We start from the raw sequence: 25,380 nt of genomic DNA, 5'->3' as shown, positions 1-25,380 counted from the left end.
AGTAACAGGTCATCAAAGCAAACTTTCTCCTTTCCTGTTTCCTTCTTCCTTCTCAGGGGGAATTACATGCACAGTGCACTTCCTTTAAATGCTTCTTATGAATTCAAAAGGCATTTTTCTTCAATTAATAATTATTATTCTATGGTAATTTATCTTTTGAAATGCCACCCATTCAGGGAAGGCAATAACCTCAAATAACTCAAAGGGCTGTAATTGTCTTTCTTGCTGTTCAAGTATTGTGTGTGTCCTAAAGCCGATAGGCAGATATGAGTGAGGGAAATGACAAAACTACCAAAGTAAATCAAGCACTCAGTATTGCTGAGTTTATATTATTATATGTTTTTTAAACATATATTTCTGGTCACTCTTTTCAGTTTGATTCCCCATTATTTCATACATGTGCATTTTACTCTTGGGCCCTTTGGTATCAGCACACTGTGGTCTCTCTGTAACCAAGAAGACATGGTCTGGTGAATCTGCGTGGGACTGCAGGCAAAGCCCACACCAAAAGCCCAGGATATGTGGTGATACTGGGGCAACTGAATCCTGTATTCCCAAAGACAGTACAATCTGGACTCCATCTTAACCTCAAATAGGCTTTATCAGTTCCACCTGCTGGTATTCAGGCAGCAATATTTAAAGACCATGAGGCACGGGCCTACCTTGGGCTGCCTAGTTCTTAACATTTAGGACTCAAAGTCCAAAGAAAGCTACAGTGAACACTAACTCGTTCCATCGGGTGTCAAGAAATCCCCCCACAACATAAGATCAAAATAATATCTCTTCTCTATGGATAAAATCAATAATATTCCCCTTATACTAAATAGATACTACTGGGGTTTCACCACCTCAGTTCCTGCACCCGCAACGTCATACAAGTGGCAAACTCCAGCTCTCTGCAGCCCTACCCTGCCCAGCCACAGGCTCTGTTGAGCTGGGGTCTGATCCATGGGCTGATGTCCCTCCAGTTATCCAGCCTCACCTGGGGAGGTGCCTGATAGTCTGGGCTCAAGGATGCCCCTGGCTGCCACCAGCCAGCCAGCTGTCCTCCCTGGCTGGCACCAGTGGGGTCCACAGCTGCCAGCTCCCTGTCCCCTGAGGAAAAGGTAGTCCTCACTGTGCCAGGGTACTCACATATCTCATTGTCCCTGGTGCACAAGTGAGTACCAGACTTCGCTGATGCATTAGGTGCCTTGAATGCTAATTAAGAACAACTTGGTGGCCTTTTATGATGGGGCTACAGAACTGATGGACAGGGGTAGAGCAGTTGATGTCATCTACCTGGGCTTGTGTAAAGCGTTCGACACTGTCCCACATGACATTTTTGTCTCTAAATTGGAGAGACATCAATTTGATAGGTGGACCACTCAGTGGATAAAGAACTGGCTGGATGGCCACACACAAAGAGTTGTGATCAATGGCTCAATGTCCGTCTGGAGACCAGTAACGAGTGGTGCCCTCAGGGATCGGTGTTGGGACCGCTCTTGTTTAGCATCTTTGTTGGTGACATGGACAGTGGAATTGAGTGCGCCCTCAGCAAGTTTGCCGATGACACCAAGCTGTGTGGTTCGGTTGATACGCTGGAGGGAAGGAATGCCATCCAGAGGGACCTTGACACACTTGTGAGGTGGCCTGGTGCCAACCTCATGAAGTTTAACCACACCAAGTGCAAGATCCTACATCTGGGTTGGAGCAATCCCAGGCACAGCTACAGGTTGGGCAGAGAAGAGATTCAGAGCAGCCCTGCGGAGAAGGACTTGGGGGTGCTGGTTGATGAGAAAATGAACATGAGCTGGCAGTGTGCGCTTGCAGCCCAGAAAGCCAAACGTATCCTGGGCTGCATCAAAAGGAGCGTGACCAGCAGGTCGAAGGAGGTGATCCTGCCCCTTTATTCTGCTCTTGTGAGACCTCCCTTGGAGTATTGTGTACATTTCTGGTGTCCTCAACATAAAAAGGACATGGTTCTGTTGGAACAAGTCCAGAGGAGGGCCACGAGAATGATCAGGGGACTGGAGCACCTCCCATATGACGATAAGCTGAGAAAGTTGGGGCTGTTCATCCTGGAGAAGAGAAGGCTGCATGGAGACCTCATAGCAGCCTTCCAGTATCTGAAGGGGGCCTATAGGGATGCTGGGGAGGGACTTGATTCTTCATTAGGGACTGTAGTGACAGGAAAAGGGGTAACAGGTTAAAACTTAAACAGGGGAAGTTTAGATTGGATATAAGGAGGAAATTCTTTCCTGTTAGGGTGGTGAGGCACTGGAATAGGTTGCCCGGGGAGGTTGTGAATGCTCCATCCCTGTCACTGTTCAAGGCCAGGTTGGACTAGGCCTTGGGTGATATGGTTTAGAGCGAGGTGTCACTGAAAGGTCTTAAGGTCTTTTCCAATCCTAACTATTCTATGATTCTATATCAAGAAAACGTCTAGAGTCTATTAGAATCATAGAATAGTTAGTGTTGGAAAGGACGTTAAGATCATCAAGTTCCAACCCCCTGCCATAGGCACGGACACCTCACACTAAGCCATGTGACCCAAGGCTATGTCCAACCTGGTCTTGAACACCGCTAGGGATGGAGCATTCACAGCTTCTTTAGGCAACCCATTCCAGTGCCTCACCACCCTCACAGTATAGAACTCTTCCTCATATCTAATCTAAACTTCCCCTTTTTAAGTTTTAACCTGTTACCCCTTGTCCTACCACTGCAGTCCATAATGAAGAGTTCCTCCCCAGCACCCTATAGGTCCCCTAAACCAATGCAAGGCAGTTTTCTTTTGCTACCTTCATATATCTATCTTGAGATTTTAAAGGAAGTAAAATTTACTACCAGGATTTGAGGTGTCAGTGAATTTGTTACATAAACCAGTTCTCTCTGCACAATTTTCCCAATTGTATTAAATTCTACATCTTTTGTCTCTAAAATTAAATTCTCGGATTAAGACTGAACCTCTGCTTTAAAGGCTGAATAGACTGATTCTGTTTTTTTTCTGGAAAGAAAGGCTTTTATATGGTTCACTTGTTTATGTTTCTTTAATTTTCCAGTAACATCCCAAGCATGAAAGCAGCAAATAATTTCCAAGGACAAGTATAATAATACACTTCTTGAGTGCTGAGCTATGAAAAGGATCTACCCTATGTGTAACCAAGGATAGGAATTTGATAAAAAAAGAAAAATCTTGTTGTTTTTTTTTCTAGTTCCATTAATTCCTCTCCATAGATCACGCTAATCCAATAATGATTATCTCCCTTTACAATTCATTTCCAAACAGATTCCTATCATGCATACAAACAGTTGTTTCAATTGCCTTTCATGCTCTGATGTTTCTCTATTACAATGAGTAGGATGCTTCTCATTAGCAAGCCGCTTTTAAAGACTAATTCCTTAATAACTTTTCTCCACACTCCCCACCTCTCTAACTAGTGTCACCAGTGATTAAGGGACCCTCATAAATTCCCATTTATTCATTTTTCCACAACAGCACCTTCAAAAGACGGAGGCCAGCAGTTTTTGTTCAAGTATAATCAAAAGTAGTAAGCTTTGAAAGACCTTCCCTTACATATTTCTGTGTATCCCATAAAAGTCTTTAGGTGACAATCTGCCAGAGCATGATTTACCTCCACCCATAACAATCTGATTGTCGTGCACGCACTGTGTCTTGACGGCAGACCTATGGCATTCAATAAGAGACATGCACAGAGATCTCAGTCCAAACGGCTTAGCTCACTGCAAACTTCTTAGCTAAGTTCTGGAAGCAACATAGCTACACGACAGCTGCAGACTTCTGCAGCATCCTAGGCGCAGTCTGCCTCCTATACAGCTGGAGTATCTCTGGACAGAAGTTACCAACTAGGGTAACTGCACCAACTTATACATGGCCCAAGAGGTATGAATTATTTTTTTCATATCCTTTATGGGGAAATGAGATAATAAAGATTGGGGCAGAAGGGAAGGAGGGACATAATGCAGACAACAGCAGAGGCACAGGCAAAAGTTTCAATAATCAGGTCTTTGTCATTGTTTTGCTTCACAGTTGAAACAGTTTTTTCCTTACAGTTACAGGCAAGCCTTACACAGAGTTAACTCAAAACAATATATTTTTTTCCTCCTCCTTCTAGAGCTTTCTTCTAGCACATGAAAACCACCCAAGTTCTCTTCATTTTACAAGTTAACAACCAGAAAAGACAAGCTGGCTCATTAACCTGGCAGGCAGCTGAAAACTGAAACATCTTTACAAGGTATTACCTTCCTTGCTTACCTTCAGGGCAAAAGTAGTTCAGAACACTAATTAAAAGTGCCTATCCAAAAAATGAACTCTTACTAACATAATTAGCCAGTTAAGCCTGCATAGCTTATTTCCAGCTCTGCTTTTCCTTTTCAGTTACAGGCTAACTCTAATGAACTGTTGGAGTCATTAGTGGACATTGATAATATGACTGAGTTCCCAGGTGGGTGATTCTTTATTTTTTTTATATTATAATCACTCACACTCCTAAATTAAACCTGAAGGAAAAGGAAGAAGAAGGCCCCCCCAGTAATCTCAGTAACGTCTTACCGTGGTAAGCCCCTGTCTCTTAACGTCATTGTGCAGGGCTTATTACGAAAACAAGGCTCATTACAGAAGTTCTTACCCATACAGTGTGCAGGCTACGTAGAAACAGAATATGAATACCTTTATCAGGTCCATAAGAATTAGTTTGCCAAAACACATCGATGGCCTTCCTTCCTGCCTCTCCTAAGTATAGATAACATCTGATCTTTCTGAAAGGTGCAACCTCCCCATTATACACTCTAAGCGTGCATTTTCACAAAGGCAAGATGACTTTGACCCAGCTACTACTAAGCTTCTGCTATAACATGCAAGAACAATAACAAAACCAATAACAGAACACAGTTTTGTAATTTTCTCATTCCAGTACTCACCATTGTCTCAAGTTGTAGATCACATAAGGTATTAAATATTGAACAAATGTCTTCAGAAGCAGAAATGTGCTTTAAAAATGTACAGTTAAGAACGCCCACTTCAGGTGGCTTTAGACAATATAGACTACACTGTGAAACACTTGCTATTGTTAAGAAAAAGCAATCTGTCATTGTGTTAGTATTAGACAAACCTGAACCAAAACCCAAGAGATAAATACAAATTTAAAATACTTCATAAGGATTCGCACTTCTTTCATCACTGTATTGTTTCTGAAGTCTATGAATGAACTTCACAGTCTGAACTCAGCAATTCACATGTGTGCTACCAGTACTAATATTTGCAATGTGTTATCAGAGATCAAGTTGGAAAGGATGCCTCATCTACAGTAAACTTTAACAGCTGCTTCATACAGTGCTGAGCCACTTCCTTATAGATTTCCCAAAGGAGAATGCTTTGAAAGATTGAAATTTAAGCAAACCAATAAATATATTCATCATTAGCCGTGTAAAGACCATGACACTCCTTTCCTCTTCTCCTTAAAAATTGTTCCAGAGCTACCCTGACAGGAAAAGGATACAAACTGGTTCTAAAGGTCTCTCGTATTTAGAGAACGTGCTTTTCCATATTCTCCAAAGCACAGAGGTGAAGCAACAGTTATTATGGAGAGCATGATCTGTGTTCATCTAAATGCTTTCAGGTAGCCAAGTAACATGAATTACAAACAGATCCCTTAGCAGTAGCCAGGTGCTGACTGTACACAGCACAGCAGCCAGGACCCATGGAAGTTGCCACATCAGTCTGAAATCACAATTGTAAAGGCAGACACAGCATTCGGTGCAATGCAGAGATGCATTGTGCCAGCCAGGGAGATGTCCCTTTTGAAATCATCAAAATGAAGGCATGAAAGCACAGTGTTAAGGTTATCTTCAAGCAGTGTTTCACTGCTGTGCTAGTTAGATACAATCAGAGTTTTCTGTATCAGCGTACCAAATTACATCCCTGGAGCCACTTTCACACCTGGACTTACAGCAGAATCCGAAGGAACTTGTTCTTTATTGACAAATCTGTTTCAATATTTCACATCTGTTGGCCATAAGACATTCACATGCTAAGCTGCTAAACCAATTTAATTTACCTTTGCAAAATGATTTCCAGTTGCCCAGTGTAATGCCTGAGGGCATACTGAAATCTCAGGAGATAAGATTCTTTCAGAGTATCTGCCTTCTGATGACACAATATGCCTGTATTTTTATTTTAGTGTCACCACTTTTGAGGTGATAGAAGAAAAAAAATTTGTGTAAAATAAAGAATTAAAACTGTCATGTATCTTAGAGATATTTATTTTTTAGAATGGGCTATTTAAAACTCTTTGCACTGCAGTTGATATGCAGGAGTCTACCACACTGCATAGGTGCTTTGGTTGTTGCATTTAATATGTGCTCTGCTTTCTGCTAGAAAAGATAGCATTTTACAGACCTTTTTAATAGTGACATTCCCATCAAGGGAATACAAATTTCTTGCTTTTAGTGGTTTTTTTTAAATCCTTGAATCAGACAGCATACGTTACACAGGAAGAGCTGAGGGAAATGAGGATCTCTGCAGCACTGCCATGAGAAGCACGTCTGATCCAACAGCCCTTAACAGGACTCACCCTGAAAACTGAACATGTTCATCTGCCTTCTGCAGATAGATGAAGGATGTGATCAAGCTGATCCAAAAGCTGTACAGTCACATCAGCACAGTACCACTTCCTGCTGAAGCAGGTTTGGCTTCTTAGCTACAGTAGTAGGCTGCCCAAAGGTGCAGGTACACAGTTTCTGACTCAGAACTGACCTGTCTTTCTGTGAACACAGGCCACAAGCAGGGAGAACCCACATCTGTCTGCAAAGAAACAGAATTACTTTTTTTTTGCTTAGAAGAGGCAGAAGAGCACTGCTATCTACACATGTGGACAAGGAAGAGGAATCAGTTAAACAATGGGATATTGTGGAACACCATCTACAAGGAAACTGAACAAGTTTAAGCTGAAAAGTAGAAGAATGCTTTTTCCATTACAGCAATGAGACACTGGAACAGCCTCTTAAAAAATGCTAAGATAATAAATTTGGTTCACTTAGAGAAAGAGTTTTATAACATGGTTGGGCTGATGGACACAGGAATCCAGGGGATAGCTCTGTGTTCTTTCAAACAGACTGAAATCCCAACATGCGACATGGTGCGACATCCCAGAGGGAAACACATTGTGCTCTTGGAAATCTCAGACAAAAATTCAGGTCAGAAATATGAGGCTGAAATTCAGCTTTGGAATATACACCCTAGGTATCTCACATTTCTTACCTAATCTGTTTTCTCCAGGCAACAGATGAGAGTCTTCTAACATCCATAATAACTTTCCTTGTCAAGAGTTCTAATCAATAAAAGATAACTCTAACCTTGGTAGACCTTTCTTACACGTTATTCCATTTTCCACTTGTTTCAACATACTTGATAGTTACTTCCTTCAAAATGGATTCTAAAGCTTTGCATGCTAGACCGGACTAAAAATTCTGTAGTTCTTAAATACCAATTATTTCCTATTTTCAATTGCTACTTTATCATTATTCATTTACCTAAAATTCACGATAGTAAACCTGTGAAGTAATGTTTTACACTAAGTTTGGAATTCTGGGCTGAATATTTACTTCAAAATTCCCACCTATCCTTTTTTGTTTGCTTTCCTGGTTGCTGTGTTTAATTTTTAAGGAAGAATTAAGAATTTAATATCATTTGAAAACTCAGAGATGGTGAGCAAGTGTCTTGCAAATCTGTCACCTCTCACAAGAATTTCGTCCAGATATTAAGTTCTGATTTTCCTTGCACACATTTTTCATTATTCTAGTGAATACATTTAACTTTTATTTACAATGTTTTGGAGCCATAGTTTCTATTTCTCAGACTTTAAAATGACTGGGAAAGAGCCTGCTCTTCACACTGACCATTGTGAGGATTCTATGAGCAATTTTATTCTGCACCAACTCAGCTGAGCAAAAAAACATCAAGATGTTTATCCCAGCTTGCAAGAGGTACTGTCTTCTTCATGTGGCCTACCTGAATCAATGTCTCCAGCTCTAGCTGAGTTACACAAACATGTTCCCGAAGAAAGTCAGCCTTCTCTAGAGCGATCGTGTTCTTCTGCCTGCTTTCAAAGGGCTGCTCCAGGGCGCGGAAGACAAGTCCTCCTGTCACCAGGTAAACTACCACGACGACAAAGACGGCCACCACTGTTTTCCACTTCATGACTGTCTGCAGGCCTTGAGAAGGGGCTTCCATGGTAGCAACAACAGCAGCTCGGGATGAAATGGAGAGTCGTGGAGCTGGGTTATGCCCGTTAGTTTTGGGCTCAGGTTCACAAGCTGGCACTGGTGAGGGAACAGCCACTGAAACACAAAGTAAAAAAATCTTGTTCAAAATCAAATCCCTAAGGGTATAGCCTTGATCTTCATAAACAGCTTTCCTAAACACCATTTTCAAGACTCTTGAATAAACCGTGTTATTCACATAGATGTGATCCTTCTCATCTGGAAGGCCCCATATATGTTTTGTCCATCCACACACAAGCTACCTCAGGGGTTTCCTTCACCCATTACCTCTAGAACAGGACAGTACAGTTGCATACACAAAAATTTCAGAAGGATGCGGAAAACCATTTACCCAGTAAGAACATGAAATTTTGTCTAGTTAGTATATTAATTACACAAGGTGCTATTTGGTGAGGACCCTGGCAGTGATTTTGTCCTTAAATCATGGTACTAATAGTATTAGCAGTGCTAAGAAACTGAACTGTTAATAAATAATCAACGATCACTACTTGGTCTGGTATTGACAGAAACTGACAATGCTTTGCAAACCACAATGCTCTTTGGCTTGCCAACATAAGCAGGCCCATATTATTTATGTGCATTCATAAACTCAACACTTCTGAAAATATTCTTAAAGAATGGAAACTTCACAAATTTTAGCATAAATCATTCTTCAGCCAAAGCATAACAGATATGGCAGGCCAAAATCACTCACATGCTGAGCACAATGGTGGACCTTCCAGTTTAGGAATAAGACACTATATAGCCCACAAGACCTTAGCAGTACATCAGAGCTAATAAGCATCGACTTCCAGCCACTTATTAGCCCGACCACTATTGTCAAGCTGTCAAGGCATCCTAATCAAAGCTGGCTCACCTCCAACTAACTGAGGTGTCTCAGCATCACACTTCCCCACTCTCTGTTCCAGAGCTAACAATGGTAGGATGAGGCCAGGTTCCTCCGCATCCAGTGGTATAATGGTACCACATGCAGGTTTTAAAGATGTTGGATTCATTTTAAAGCAAATCCATGCTGTATTCTTACCATGGTGCAGCTGTCGCTGATGTGTAATTTCTTTGAAAATGAATTGATTTATTTCATATCAGACCTAAATCAGATTGCAGTTAAAATAGCCACTTTAGCTGCAATCTCTGAATTTATTCCCAAAGTGTCCATGCTGTTTTTCTCAGAAACTAAAGCAGAAGGATTTACAATACCTGACCGGAATGGCAGCAAAAACTGATTCTAAACTATTCAACATACAACGTGATTTTACCTTGAGTTTGAAGTGGGGTACAACTCTTTCCCAATAGAAACTGGTTTATGATACTGAGTAATTTAAGAACTCAGCTGTTTACTACAGTCACGTTTTCCCAGAAGCGATACATGTCTGAAGCACTGCACTGAGGACAGAGCTTCTAGCTTACTTGCTAGCTAATTACAGTTGCTTTACAGTTAATATTTCTATTAATATTGAATTGGAGGCTAAGATTCTAAATGGATTGGAAAGGATCCAAGATCAAAGGAGAAGCCTCTGTGGTTGATCCCCTTTGTGTGTACCTCAATTTTGCAACACCCTGTCGGCACATTTGCTCTGTTTCACCATCAAAAGGTCATTATGGTTCCCAACACTTATCAGACAGGATGGAGTGACATCAAATTTTAAAAAGATACTTTCTCTTACCTCCACATGTATTTCATTTTTTTGTAAAAGAGATAATTATTTAATTATTAAAATCTTATTAAAGGATTATTGTAATAGATACAGTGAATTTCAGCAGGAAACATCAGAAACGTATACAAAAGAAACGTAAATTAGAGAGGCTGTGTGAAGCAGAACCTCTCTTCCTCTATAGGTAAATATCTTATATCTCAGTCAGAATACTTCCTTACTGAACTGAACAAATTTGAGTATTCCCAGAAGTGGCTCAGCTGATCTAAAGCAGTATAACATAACTTCCACCCATTGCATGGAATTCAATCAACTTACAGTACTTAGAGCCCATAACTACTCTGTATATTGTGAATCAATATACAATATATTGTGAATCGATATACAGAATATACAAAATCTGCAATCCTGAGGGTTGATTTTGCACACTTCAGATTACTCAGTAAAATAGTCTTTGGATATGAGGCTCACATGGTAGGAAGAGAGCAGAACTCATATGACAGAAACAGCACGCTACAATTTTTTGAAACAGCTATCATCATCACCATGACTGGCATAGCCAAGTGTAGGCTGGGTGAGCCTTTCAGTGGAGAGAGGTGCCCGACCTTTGATATCCTACAAATGATAAGTCAAGAGCTGGTAGAGTTAAAACAGTTTTTGTAAGTTTTGTTTTCCTCTCTGCTAGTATAAATTTTCTTATACAAATCATATTTCTGGCAAAGTGTTAATAACTCTTTACAGTAAAATAGTTGCCTGTTTGATTCTGTCTTCAAAGAAAAATATGTTGTACTGATTTAAGAACAAGATGGGAAGTTCACAATAGGGAACATAAAATGTTCTTATAAATGTTGTTTCACTTAATGTATTACTGGGCTTGGCTTACTTATCTCTAAAATAAAAGATAATTCTTTTCCTAAGAACTGTATTAAAGACTTTCATTTTCTGCTCTTAGTAATGGCTAACCTAATCATATGTAGAAATGTTGATCCTAAAAGATGTTATATGATATAAATTAATACACAGGAAGACTACTAAAGCAGCTAGTTGAGCAGTTGACGTATAACAGAGATGGTCTTCTGACAAAGATGATGCAGAAGGCACAACTGCAGTCAATACCCCAGGTATGTTTCAGGGTAGATTTTAAGCAGCAGGTAGGTATTGGAAAATAGTGTAAATCTATAACATGATAGTAGGGTTAGTGACTTGAGCACATGGTAGGAATTCAGAAGTCCCAATTTATAATTGGAACTCTGCTTCCATGAACCTATGCTCTCAGAAAGGCTCTACCATTCACCTTTAAACATGGTTTCAACTTTTAAACTGGGTTTCAACAACTAGCTTACTTTTCTAACATGAGTGTTCTGTAAGGATCCATGTCTGTACAATTTTTGAACTAATGTATGAACATAATAGCTGTATAAACTTCCAGAAGTTTAACAAGGAGCTTTGCTAAATCAAAGGATGGACTACAGTGTCAATCCAACAACATGCAGAGGTATACAGTTTAAGAAAATGAAGGACTACATAAACTCTTGAATTTGTAGATAGTTTAGACTATCATATCAAAGAAGACTTAATCTGCCTCACTGAAAGCAATGATGTATCTCCATTCACATGCCTGCATTAAATTAGTAGACAGGTAACCTCAAAGGAACAGGTACCCTCAAAGGAACACACCAGTGTTTCAATACAGGCCTTACACCAGTAAAAAAATGCCAGTGGGAAACAAAAGGTGGCTGGGGCAGAGCTTAACCCATCATGAGCAGTAGGCAGTTGGACTAGATGACCAGTTGGCATTTGTCCTAGATGGCCATTAAAGAGAAACATTCTATTCTAAAGCAAAATACTGTAAGGTAAGACTATGCACCATAACAGATCACTTCAGGTTAAAAATTGTTCTTTATTACTGCAGGTGTCCTTTAAGAGACTGACATTCTAAGAACAGGTTAGACTAATTTCTGCCAGAAATACTTAAGAATAGTTGGCCCTGCTTTACAGCACCACTGCGACATAACCTGCTACGATTCTGTGAAAACTATCAATTTAAGAGGAAAATCTCCAGACAGAGAGGTACAAAGTACAGACACCTGAAAAGAACAGCTTCAAATAAGAGTCAGAATTCTGAGAGGTTGTTCAACTGGCTTTTGACTCTGAAAAAGCTAAGCATGGGTTTGCCACACTGACCTCTATCCTGGCAAATACATTACTGCACTGGTTTCAGCTGGAATAGTTATTTTTCTTCCTAGTGGCTGGTGCAGTGCTGTGCTTCAGCTTTATTCTGAGAACAACACTAATAACACACCAGTGTTTTGGTTGTTGCTTGTTGAACCAGGGCTTTTCAGTCTCTTGTGCTCTGTGAAGAGGGGCACAAGAAGTCAGGAGGGAGCAGAGTCAGGACAACTGAGCTAAACTAGCCAAAGGGATATTCTACCACAGCACATCATGCCCAGTATATAAACTGGGGGGAGTTACCTGGAAAGGACCAATGCTGCTCAGGTCAGGCTGGGTACTGGTCAGCAGGTGGTGAGAAATTTCATTGTGCATCACTTGTTTCTTTTTTTCCTAGGGGGTGGGATGTATTCCTTCCTCTCTCTCTATTTCCTATTTCCTATGATGATGATGATGGTTATATTTCAGTTACTATACTGTTCTTAACGCATGGCTTTTTACATTTCTGTAAAAATTGAAAAAAATTCTCCAGCAGGAAGTGGAGGGGAGTAAGCAAGCAGCTGCGCAGTACTTAGCTGCTGGCTGAGTTTAAACTGCCACACTTACCCAATATGCCAAGAGCATAAGAGATACTGAAGAAACCTGGGTTTAGATAAGAGTTTCTCAACCGGTTTAAAACAAATTCATTTTTTTAAATTAACATACCCACCTATCAGGTATTTCTGTCACAATTTATATATCTGTGAAAAAATGCAACCCAGGTTTAATGGAGTGTCTTAATGTGTTAGCGGACTACACAGGAATTTATGTACATTTTAATGACAGTATAATACACATCTGATGCAAGTGTTTCTTTCACAGGATTCAGAACAGAATTAGACAGAAGCCACATATGCATTCATAAATCCAGAAGCTGGCCTAAGTTTAATACATGAGTTGACCAAAAATGAAACCAGACATTTCATCTCCCATTTTAATGGGTCCATCCAAGGAAGACAAAAAGGTACTCTCAGCTCAAGTAAAAAGATTCTTTGATGTGCATCTGAAAGTAAGTACCAGTAATTTTTCCCAAATCCTCATAATATGATGGGAGTTTTTTTCAAGAAAGGAAATTATGCTTTCTTCAAACATTTACATTGTCAAGCACTGAAAATTTCCCACGGAGTTTTCCTTATGTCTGTCTTAAAATTAGGAGTTTAGTTTGAATTATAAAGTAATCTTATTATGCAGGTCAGTTTCGCTGAGAAAATTCATGTGCAAATTATCCTCCTTCCAGCTTTCACAAGATCCTTCAGTGGGTTATCTCCACTTGTACATCCTTCCTATAGCATTACTTAATAAGGCAGCATTTTCTCCTGAAATAATTTACAAATATGACATTTTGTCAAGTGTATGAAGTTGCAAAACCGAGACCTGGAGCATCAAGTCTCTGAATTGTCTGTGGGGTGCTAGCCAAGTACACTAGAGTTTCCCTGAACCATCCACTAAAAGCAGGTTGATCTACCTTCTTAAAATAGGTTGTAAAGGACTGGGGTATGAAGGGACACCACTAGCCACAGTTGTTTCAACATCTTAGCAGGAGCCTCATTTATTTAATTTTCACTGGACCGAGTATTCTAACTATCTGGGTTCCCCCCCACCCACCTCTCTGCTGAAATGGACACACACTGAAGTTAACATCAAAAGGTTTCCTGCTTGAACTGCATAGAAAGACAGGAAAATGAGCAGCCCACCACTGGATAACATACAATCTTGCACCCCAGACTCTGGCTTGTCTCCAAACAGAAGTTCCTAGGGAATATGGGTATCTAGCATTTACTTCCAATTTCACAGCATTCCCACAGAATCCCCAAAGTCATTTCAGCTACTGGCTGCTTGGGTTAACATAGCAGGGCTATGCCTGGAAAAGAGAAATGCTAGAGGAAGAGCTAAGGCAATCAGTGTATCAAGCTTTCAGCTATATGAACTGAATACATCACTAAGAAAATGCATGCACATTCATGGATGAAGGGAATTTGTATGTCCAACAGGAAGCATGTAGTTGCTATATGCATGATGGAAGTAATGAAACGTGGAAGTTTCTGTCCATGTGTAACAAAAAAATCATTAAGCCATTAAAATTTTGCATTATGAGGACATGGCTAATCATTTCCACCACCTGCTTTTCTTGCTATTACAGCCCCCTGCCCACCCCCATTCTTCATCCCTGTCTGTTGCGTTTTTTTAACAGGTTTTGTAAAGTATCAAGCATCCATTTAACCAGCACAATGAATGCTGAATTTTTACACACTGGGCACTCAAAAATCTGATGCTGGTTTAGAAAGTCTGGCTTTTACGGCAAAAATCCCAGTAGACAATGCTTGTGTCTGCCTTTGTGTTTGTGCAGCATCTTTGCATGATGTGGTCTAATTAACAGGTGACATTTCAGCTGTGATCAAGAACTGGAAGAAAAACCCTGCCTTCAGGCTACCATTACATATTGGGCAGAACACTAGTATCCCTGTGGCTGTTGTTCTGGATTGAGGCATAATAATATGCACTGCTGCCTGGGGACCACAGGATCCATACAGCCATGGATCAAGAAAACTGCTCGCAGCACTGACACGTTTTACACTGATTTGGCCCTGGTCCCTCTGTGTATCCCCAAAGGTGTTCAACCACATGACTTGAGCAATGAAAGTCATCACGAGCCTGCCACACAAGGGGAATTTCATCCTACTCTTTGTACAGCATTTTGCTGCAAACTGCCATTGAAGTGAGAAGAATTATTATTACATTTACTGTTCATGAAAGCAAAGCTTGACATATGGCTTGTTTGGGGAGTGCATAGAGTGCCTCCAAGCATACAGCTTTTCATTGCAGCAGTACCCCACTGGTTAAATCTAACATTGTTTTCCCCGTAGTGGATTCTCTAATGAAGTATTAGCGCTGCTGACTTCAGCAACATCTCAGCAGTCTGCTGCAAATGCAGTCATCAGTGGCAAGGCATCCAACACAGTACAGAAAGAGAGACAGGTAACGGCAGAAGTGTAGCACATGAAACCAGGAAGACTGAATGTGCTGTTAGAAAGTAGCACTGATTTCTCCCAATTACTCCCAAACTGCTTTTTTCCCAGAGTAAGGTAGGCAGAAGGGAGGAGTATGCTATGCTACAAAACTGCATAAGAAATAAAGTCACTGTGTGCTTCCTATTATAGGATAATGCTAGTTAAATAAAAATCTATTGAGATCTCTCTGCTGATGGGGAGAGAAATGTCAGCTCAAAATCATGATTCTTGGTAAGTTTCCAAAAAAAATCTACATAATTTTGTTTCATCAGTTATAACTGAAACACGCTAATTAATTGCTCTTGGAATACCCCAACTGCTTAATTGATTTGGAAAACAGTATTACAAGAAAACAAAAAACTCCACTGTCTTATAATGTGTCTTTCATTTTTCTTCATTAGAAAACTACTGTTTAGGCAAAAATAAAAAAATCTCAATCAGCCTAAATTGGAACATGGTAGAAATTAAGAAAGCAGTATGGTCTGCATCAAGGTCTTTCTTTCTGTAGAAAGACCTTTCTAACTATGAAAGTCTTCACAGTCAATAAAGGAGAAAGAGATGCCTCAAGAGCGGTAGATGATGTTCTCGTGCAACCTGTGTGAGTTTTGGAAGTGACCATAGTGGAGGAGATATTTCCCCCCAGCCCGTGGAGAGGACCACACCAAAGACACCAGACCAGAACAGGCTGATACTGCCTGAAAAACAGCTGCCTTTGAAAAGACCATGCTGGAGTAGCTTTATCCTAAAGGACTGTAGCCCATGCTGGAGCAAGGCAAAAAAGTGAAGAGAAAGGTGCAGTCCAGAGGAACTGTTATGAACTCACCACAATCCCTCATTTGCCACCCCCCTGCACTATGTGGGGTGGAGAAGAGCAGTCAGGAATGGAGTGAAGTTTCCCCTATGAGAAAATCAAAGGAGGGGGGGAGGTATTTTAACCTTTGTCTTCGTTTCTAACCATACAAATCTGTTTTAACTGGCAACAAATTAATTTCCCCCAGGTCAAGTCTGTTTTACCCATGATGGTAATTACTAAGTGATCTTCCTGCCTTTATCCTGACCCACAAAGTTTTCCATCTTATTTTCTCTCCCTCTCCTCTAAAGGAGTAAGAGAGTGGCTGGGTGAGCATCTGGCAGACAGACAAGGTCAACCCACCAACAGACAGTTTGCACAGGGGCACTAAAGATGAGGACACAGCTCAGACTGTATTGTCAAGAACTGTTTTTCCTGAGTCTAACCAGTCACAGAGTGCATTGGTGAAAAAGTTATCATTCCATTACAGACATGCCCTGAGAATATAAGTAAGCGTATAGATCAGGACTTAACTATAGTGATGAACATGAGTTAGCTACAGAGAGAGCAAGCAGCCTTCCAATAATAATGCCTTTTTGTCACTCTTTACTGGAAAATTCATTTGTGGTTTTGAGTGGATTTGATTTCTAGTTTTTCTCATCTTTCATTCTCATTTTTCCTTCCCAAACATCAGCATTCCATTTCACTCATTTTCTATACAGATTTAAGAAAAAGGATTTTAGCAGCATTATTTTCGTATAAAGCTAAATGTCCAATTCACTAAATATTTCATGCTGGCAAGAAGCGCATATGTTCTTAACCAATGAAGGAAAAGTAGCAATACAATGTGATATCTCTGGCTGACAGTTTTTAAAAATTTTAAAAATTTGCTTGTTAAATGCCTAGAAATTGGGTGCTGGGTAAATTTGGCTGTTGGATTGCTTATTACTCTAGTGATTAGTTTAACAAATGTGTAAAAGATTAAAAAGTCTACGCAATTACCATTCCCGTGTGCTATGTCATGTCCCTTTGCTTTGCTTTCAATGGATTTTGTGAGGCTTTTGAAAGACTTCCTGGTATTCTATCTTTTCATTTTAGCAAATCTGAACCTCGTTCCCCTAAAAAGATGTAAAAAAAAGTATGCACAAGTCAATTAAATTTTAGTCAAGAAAATACAGTGAGAAAGAGAGAAGGGTCTGAATACCATTTTTATATTCATCGTGTTTCTTAGAGGCACTGCCATTTCTAATTGTAAATTCTTTAATGCACAGAGGAATGGCAGTTCAAATATCCATCTCACAAAGAGCTTTCAAAGCAGGGAAATGAAAAACTCACAGTAGCTGCTGTGACTAAAAGTCAGAAGGACTAAAATCCCAGTGCTGTTAACCGTATTAAAAGAAAAAAAGAAAAAAGAAAAAAAACAAACAGAAAATTTCACTATGCCAACAAATCTAATCCTAAATCGATTTTTATATGTCCTCATTAATAGTTATAATTATTTATCTTATAGAGAACAAATTCTTTAGAACAGGAGCCCTAAACTCAACAATGTTTAGAACAGGGGTGCAACTGCCTTGAATATATTACAAAGAGCAATCATTACCATGTATCATTGTCTTTAAAATCATTCTGGAAAAATCTGATGCTGCACAACAATAATTTCCCTTAACCTTTCATGTTAGGAATTCAAAAGTCTTTTTAGGCTGCTTTTTGCAGACTGATCCAGCTTTCATTAGGATTTGCACAGAAACCAGGTTCAATCCAAGCTCAGCACTATAGTAATTTTGTTAGTGTAGTGCTGAGCTTTTGTTTGTAGGCCTAGCCACTTGGCAGGGCATATTTGGTTCAAAACAGTGCTGTACCAGAGAGGCTGAAGTTTACAGTTTCCTTGGCTGGCCTAGCTCAGACAGCAGCATTCAACTTTTGCTGAATACCACTGTGTAGGTATAGCCTAGACAAAAGAGAAATTGCTTAACCAAGACCACACAACAAACAACAGACTGGAACAGAAATCCACTCTCCCAGACTCGTGTTTTTTAAGACCTGTCCAAAAAGACGCACTCCTATTTTTGACACCTGTATTTTATTTCTTTAACTTCATTCCCATTTTTGGCTTCTGCACAGCCTTTCAAATGACTGCATTTAGTTAGCAACCAGTGAAGATGAAGATATGTTTTTCTTTCTTCAGGCTAATAGAAAAGGGAAAGAAACTCTGAATGGCACAGAAAAGGCTGCTCTATTCAACAACTTTATCCGCTTCACTTATCACCAGAATATTGAATGGTGACTAAAAACTAACATACTTCATATTAGCTGAGTGTTATGAGTACAGGAATATAGAAAGAGAGAATGAGTTAGCCAGCTACAGGAGGCAGACACTGGATCTGTTGTTAGAGTATTGAAAATATCAGTTTCTCGCTTTTATCAGTTTTGACTGATCTCTTATCTTAGTTTGAACCCCAGTAAATCAAACTCCACCATGTATTCAAATGTCATTTTTCCATCTTTTCAACACTTCACTTTGATTTTCACTGCAGCTTTCCAAAATATGACCTTAATATAAACGAAAATGTTGTTTGGATTAAGTATCAAAATGTGGACTGTAGCCTCACAAATTAAGGCACTGACTAACTGAAAAAAAAAGTGATGAATTCTTCCCTAGATCCCTTAAAAATAGGGTAAGAAATAACTGATCAGTCTGTACCAAGGAGGTAGGAGTTTTTACATTAGGAAAAAGTCTAGCTACAAGGATAGCTAAGCATGGGAACAGACACCGAGATTTTGAAATCTCCTTCATTGGAAGTGTCTAAGAACAGGGCATAAAATCATCTGCCAGAATTCATTTAGGTCTATCTGTGCCCTGCATACTCCTATAGTTCCAAGAAGAAAAGCTATCAGTGAAGGATAACAAAGAAAAACAGCCTGGTGTTGCAGGGTTGTATTCATCATCCAGGATCTGTAAACAAACTAGTGAAATGTTAAGGGTATATATATATAAAAAATCCTAAATCATTCATCTTGATATTCTAGTCATCATTCAGAACAAGAAAATGCTCTTGATATCCTATCACTCTCCTTCTGTGTAAGATAGTCAAACACATCTCAATGTTCTTCTTTGTATCGGTTGTACGAAGTCTGTAATAATCTTTCATTATTAGTTTAATATCTCAAAGCATTTCACAAATAATAGATAAACCCGTGTGACAGTAAGGAAAAACAATGCTGTATGTGTTCACAGTTTGTCTCGTCAACACTGCCATAGAGAAGTCAGCAAATTAATTAAATTCAAGAGTAATTTCAAAAGCTGATTAAAACAAGGTCTTAGTCATACACGCATCAAGCAGGTACAATGATTTGTCATCAATGAATTAGTAAGTCTTCAAGCTCTTTTAGGAGTCATGCTCTTTTCCGCTATACCTGACAAAATACTGGTCTGTCTGTTACAAGATTAATAGGCAACCATAAATCAGACCTCTTTCTTCTGTTGGTTATAGAGAAAAAATATGATACCCATGTGTAAGCTGCTCTTGCTGGTTATTTACAAGAACTTCCAGATTCTGACCCAGCTGCTCTGCTGTCAGAACCGCAGTCAGAGTATGCCCGCAATCCTAAAACGGGCTGCCCAAGAGTTACTCTCTTGCAAATACAGCCTGAGAGATCCTGTTTACTATGCAAATGGCAGGGAAACAACAGGAAGCCTAAAGCTGGCTTGTGCAGGTATCATCCAGAACTTATTCACTGACATTAAAAAAAACTCTGCAAAAGTCACGGTCATGGGATGCTGGGATACTTTCCCCTCCCTCCTCCCTCTCCCAGGCAATGCACTTTTCTAAGGCGTATGTGACAGCTCAGTGGTTGAAAGAATGGATGTGCTAAGGCAGAATGTGAACTCCAGGAACAGCTGAAGGCTTCTTCACATTTTTTTCTTTCTGGTTTGGCTTCAGGACAAGTCCTCGAGGGACTCCTAGCTAACACTTATTGGCAACAACATGAAGATGCACTGCTACTGACACCATTTGTAGCACTACTTACGGAGCTGCCAAGTCCAGATGAATACTTGAGGGAGATATGTCTTGTGCTGGAGTGAGACTGTACACTGCTGGAGGGCAGTTCGAATTTTGTTTCCCCTGCTTTGCTTTCTCTCTCTCCTGACCTCTCTTCCACTCTGCCCTCCTCCAAATCCATCCATCTGCTCTTGTCCCTCACTTCTCTCCAACTGTGCTGGCAGCATGGGAGGTAGCATACTCATAACTCCCTGTTCAATTCCTCTTCTCAGTACTTGGCACTCAGCTACACTCCCTGTTGTCTCTGACACTTGAGCCCAAAGGAAGGACTCATGTGACGGGACTCATCAATGAATTTCAGGTATTGGAAAACGGAAAGCAGAGTAGAAGAGCATTGCAGTGAGGAGGAGGAAGAGTTGGGGGGAGACTAAAAGTGATTGACAGGGGCAAGTCCCAAATAAGGAGCCCTCCTGCTTCAACATTGGTGACTGCGTTTATTCCAACACACTCACTGACAGCAGTGCTATCATCAGGTTTATGAAGCTATTTATAGAGAAACTGAATACCCAGAAACCCATGAAAAAGTCTCACCTTTCCCTTTCTGAAATAAGACTAAAATCAATAGATCACTGCTAAGATCTGTTTCCCTAGTATTAGATCAGTATTTCTTGCTCTTGCTAAAACTGGGAGTTCTAGTTCATGCAAGTCTCTCCTCTGATAAGAGCCAAACAGGAAGCAAGTGCTTCTGGCTCAAGATCTTGGGGTACAGAGATGACACCCTGAAATAAGAGTTCCTTTCAGAAGAGATGGAGATACCATTGCTTTTCCTTGTTAGGTAATATGGAGAAAAAAAATGCATTCTTGTCAGTATGTCATTGAGCCTCAAGTACAAGCACCAAGGAATAAATAGGTCCTCTCTGGTTCTCTGCAGACATCACCATTCAATGAACAACAGGTGGAAGCAGTGATGCTGCTGCTTATCCATAATCTTCATTCAAAGACTTTAAAAAATGAAAATGTCATTGCACCATGACATGCTATTGGATGAAACAAGCTGATTATTTTTCCCCACCAGTAAGTGTCCCATAATTTCAGTAACATATAGGAAGATTCTGAATTTCCTGCCATAGGTGTTCTGCTTCAATGTGCTCATAGGATGAGGCAGGGTCACGGTTTTAGCTGTCTTTCTGCTAGAGCTGCTGGACTGGTATATTCCAAATATACTGCCTCAAGGATTCGCAAAAGAAGTTCAGCCAGTGGTGTCATGGCCAGACCAGCCAGTGAAGGAAACCAAAGTCTTGCATCTTAGCATAAGAAGGTCTGTGCACAAAGGGAAGAACATTCTTACTGACAGAAACCTAGTGGTAAGGCAAACAACTGAAGGAGACAAACAAAGCAAAGTTTCATGCTGGCCTTTCTAGCAGGAAGCTATCTAATTTACATTTGAAATGTGACTGCTGCTGCCTGACTGCCAGGAATACAGCCTAACACTGTATTATAACACTGTATTTCTTAATCAGCTCAGTCATGCAAAGGGGACTTTAGCAGCATCACTGACCCTAGTGTAGACTGAAACCACAAGACACCAATACATTCCTCAGCTGAGGCGGAACAATATCTCCTGCAGGACTCTCTTCAGCTAACTGCCAAGGAACAGATCTTTCACATATGAGTAAGGCCAGAAAAACACATGCAATGCAACCTCTAGCCCCAGACTAAGAACAGAGTCAGCACTAATTGTTCTCCTTCATATATTTTGGGGGGCATCCTTATGGATGTGTCTGCACATTACTGACTACACAGCTTATACTGATGATCTTCCGTAAAGAAAGAATTTCTGCATTAGTCTAGTGTTACCTTCCCCAGTCTGGCTAATGATTGGAATCTACAGAAAAATACTTTAAATTCAAGCAAATTTCATTAATGATCCATCACTTCAATTAGCTGATAATTTCACAGATTTTCTGGGCAACAGCAACAGAAGTGGAACTTACATCATATGGTAATGGTCAGAAATCTGGTAAGTACATCAATTGGGCTATTTTTTAGTTCACCAAAGCTATACTATTTGTATAGCCTGAGGATCCAGTCTATTTAGTGATCTTAAATTCTTTTTCACAGTAACAGTTAAAGTGAACAAAAGCTTTTTAGTACTTTGAAAACCTATTCTGGGACACAACAAGGAATACATATAAGACAGCTATTACAAAATTACTCTATGCAGAAAAGATTTTTCACAACGAAGATAAAGTTGTTGTTTAAACGCACTTGTTTATCATATCCATTTTTATTTTCTCTTATTCCAAATTCTTTACAACATACATATTTTTCTTTTACATTCTTGGTGTATAAGTTGCACCAATAAAGCTGTCACTGTTAAAATTATTTACCTGTCCAGTCTGCGTGTTAGACAATTATTAGAAAGTGACTGGAAGTCAAAGAGAGCTCAGGTAAGCAAAAAGAAGGTTAGAGAAACTTTAGACCAATTATGCTGCTCACAGCAGTATATAATAAACAAAACAGATCAACAGCGTCACTGGGAGGCTGGTTAGACACACAGAGCTCCTGGTATAGCAGGGTGATTCTAGCTCCACAAAGCTGGCTCCAAGTCTGCTATACAGCATATAATTCTGGGTGTCTTAGATGATAAGTCTAGTACACAAGTACTACCCATCTAGTACACATGATCTACACAAGACTTTCCTTATCTTATGCTCGGCTTCTGTTCAGATAATACTGTAGAAATACAGTTGTCATTTGAACTATGATAAAACTTTATAGCTACACAAGGATGGCATCTGCAGATATGGTATGGCTTCTATCATCTCGCAATACTTTACAGTGCTGCCACATCACATCACTGACATGTAGCTACATGCATTCACAGGAAAGACTTAAAGTACGCAGCTGACCCTAAACCAGACATCTGAAAGTTCCCTGGACTCCACGAAGCATATTTGCCTGTATCTCCCCTAACCATAGCAGGTACTTAGAATACCTCTGCATTTCAGATACTGGCCTATATTTAGGTACTTTATTCCCAACTAAGTCATACCCAAATGGTGTAATTCAGTTGCCCACCCGTATTGTATAATACCAAGTGAAAGGTCCTAGGATATCCTAATTGGCCTTAAGCTGTTGCTCAGAATGTCAGAGATCTCAGGTCCATTATCATATATGCCAGGCCTATGCAAATGTCTCAGCTGCCTTACAGTCCCTTAAATGGCAGCAAATGCCTATTTTTAGAAAACAAAATCAACAAATAATGTCTAGTAGCAATGAGAAATTCAGGTCACAAGGTTACCTGTCAGTATATCATTGTAACCTAGTAATGAACTCTGCTTCTCATGAAGGCATATTACTTTGGTGCCTGTAGCACCACAAAGAGGTGGCTGTTGTGTTTCTCTAGCTGTCATGATTGTTGTTACTGCATGACCCTTCCTTGTGGGATCCAAACTCAGGAGCCTTAACATTTAAGTACTCAGTGATGGATCTGAGTTAATCCTAAGGAATGTCTTTGAAATGTGCGAGCTACTTCTTTCAATTCAGCTGGGCAGTACCATTTCTTTTATAATTCTTTCATCACAGGTTTTTCTCACAAAGTAGCTAGTGACTGCCTTTTGTTTCTTTAAAATGAAAAGCTGAAATCTGAGAGGATAAAGGCCCTGGACAAGCTGTCAGTATGTATTTGCTGTCTACAAATCATGCCAATATTATTATATTACAGTATCGAGTAAGAGAGAAATAATCCAAGCACCCTTTAACAACACATCACTGAATCTTAAGAATCTCAGTGGCACAAGTTTGAAGTGCCAAAATCCAAAATCCTAATGCAGTAAAGTCAGTAACCTGTTGGGTTTTCTTCCTAGGGAAGAAAAGATGAGTCAGTGCTGCTGAGATATGAACATATGGCTCTAACAGATCTAGGTACAAAAAGCCTGATGCTTAAAGCAATACAACAATCCTGTAGGACAGTGATACCAAAATAACTTCTATTGCTTTGCAAGAGGATAATTTTTAGGGTCTTAATATTTGCTATACCCTACTGGTTAAACAGTCTATTGTCTGTGTGACTTCAGCCTGTTGGGATATTAGAAAGAGAACAGAGGTAATTAAACATCTACTGCATGCATCTCTTTGGGGCAGAACTGACAAACAGATGGAAGAAACACAAGCCTGTCCTCAAGTGAAGGTCTACACAAATGAACAGATCATCATCTCTTGAAGATATTCAGTTCATGAGATGAAGATATTTTGTAATATATCCATAAGATTACTTACACTGTGTGTTAGTTTTGCTCACAGAGGAGGACCCTGATACATGCCTGAGGAACCAATGGAGAACGTACAGATATTAACATAAAGATACTCATATTTTTTTTAAATATGCCCTAAGTTATGTGCGTACTTCTAAAAAGTACAGCGTTTTCAGCCTTACCACAGTTACACTTTTCATTTTGTATTTTCTGCACCTCTGACAACAGGTTTGACCCTGTCACACTTTGGGTCCTTTTGTAAGCTACACAACCTCAAGCAGCTTTCCTTTTTCTCTCTTTCTTTGTTCTCCATTTCTTTTCAAATGTCCTCTAAAATTTCAATTAACAAACTCAACCAAAATGTTATGTCTGGACTATTGCAAAAAAAAATAAAAAAATAAAAAATGGAACCCAGCCCAGACCTTGCAGCTGATCACTACTCCTATTCAGGACTCCAGATTCTAAGTGCAACATGTTTCAAGCCCTTTCATGTATTTCATGTCATGACCTCTGTCACAACTTTCCAGCTTTCAGCAAGCTGTTCCCCTTCCATTTTAAAAACAGAAAAATAAAATGAAACCAGGCTTGTGTATTCACTTCCATCTTTTTTTCCCCTCTATACAGGTTTTTGTAACAGATTCTCTCACCTTACTGACTTTCATTTCCACTTCCAATACAGATACACCCACATGTAAGTTTCCACTTTAACCTCAAAATCTTACCAGTAATCTCCTATGCTTATATTTGGAGACATCTGGAAAATATGTAATAATAAATGTATTTGGAGCACTTTGCCAATAATAAGACTTGTAATAGCATAAGAATTGTATTAGCAGTCAAAGTAAATGATGAAATCTGAATTCTTGGTCTCAGCATTCCCAAAATCAAGGAAATGTCCCCTAAATTTTCTGGTTCAGTAACATAGTATGTTAATGAATTATTCATAGTTCACTTCTGAAAAATCATTTTGTTTAAATAATCTGAGTTAATGTTTGATCATAACTGTGAAAAGCAACCCAGAACATATGTTGGGAGAAATAATGGCTCAGACTAGAAAGAATTGTCACCACCACCCTGAAGTACAAGGGTATATGATATGTGCTGTTCTCACTTGTTGATTTATCTCACTGGGGTAACCATTGAGAACTGCATGGCACAGAATTTATGAAAGTCAGTGGGTTC

General features: G+C 39.7%; 1 protein-coding gene across 3 annotated transcripts in view; it reads right to left on the bottom strand.

Moving 5' to 3' along the window:
- KCNK10 (potassium two pore domain channel subfamily K member 10) overlaps positions 1 to 25,380 on the bottom strand; it is an 82,030-nt gene that overhangs the window by 28,388 nt on the left and 28,262 nt on the right. For all 3 annotated transcript variants that reach the window (XM_061359987.1, XM_061359985.1, XM_061359986.1), the window contains one exon: positions 8,009 to 8,337. In XM_061359987.1, coding sequence (XP_061215971.1) covers positions 8,009 to 8,230 — 222 coding nt within the window. In that variant the 5' untranslated portion in view covers positions 8,231 to 8,337. The remainder of the gene's footprint in view (positions 1 to 8,008; positions 8,338 to 25,380) is intronic.

This window comes from Neopsephotus bourkii, unplaced genomic scaffold (genome assembly GCF_033783945.1).
Source record: "Neopsephotus bourkii isolate Nb327-2 ecotype Australia unplaced genomic scaffold, CSIRO-AGI_Nbou_v1 NB_998, whole genome shotgun sequence".
Taxonomy (NCBI): Eukaryota; Metazoa; Chordata; class Aves; order Psittaciformes; family Psittacidae; genus Neopsephotus; species Neopsephotus bourkii.
The sequence above is the reverse complement of the archived record's forward strand: the minus strand, read 5'-3'. Positions and strand labels throughout refer to the sequence as shown.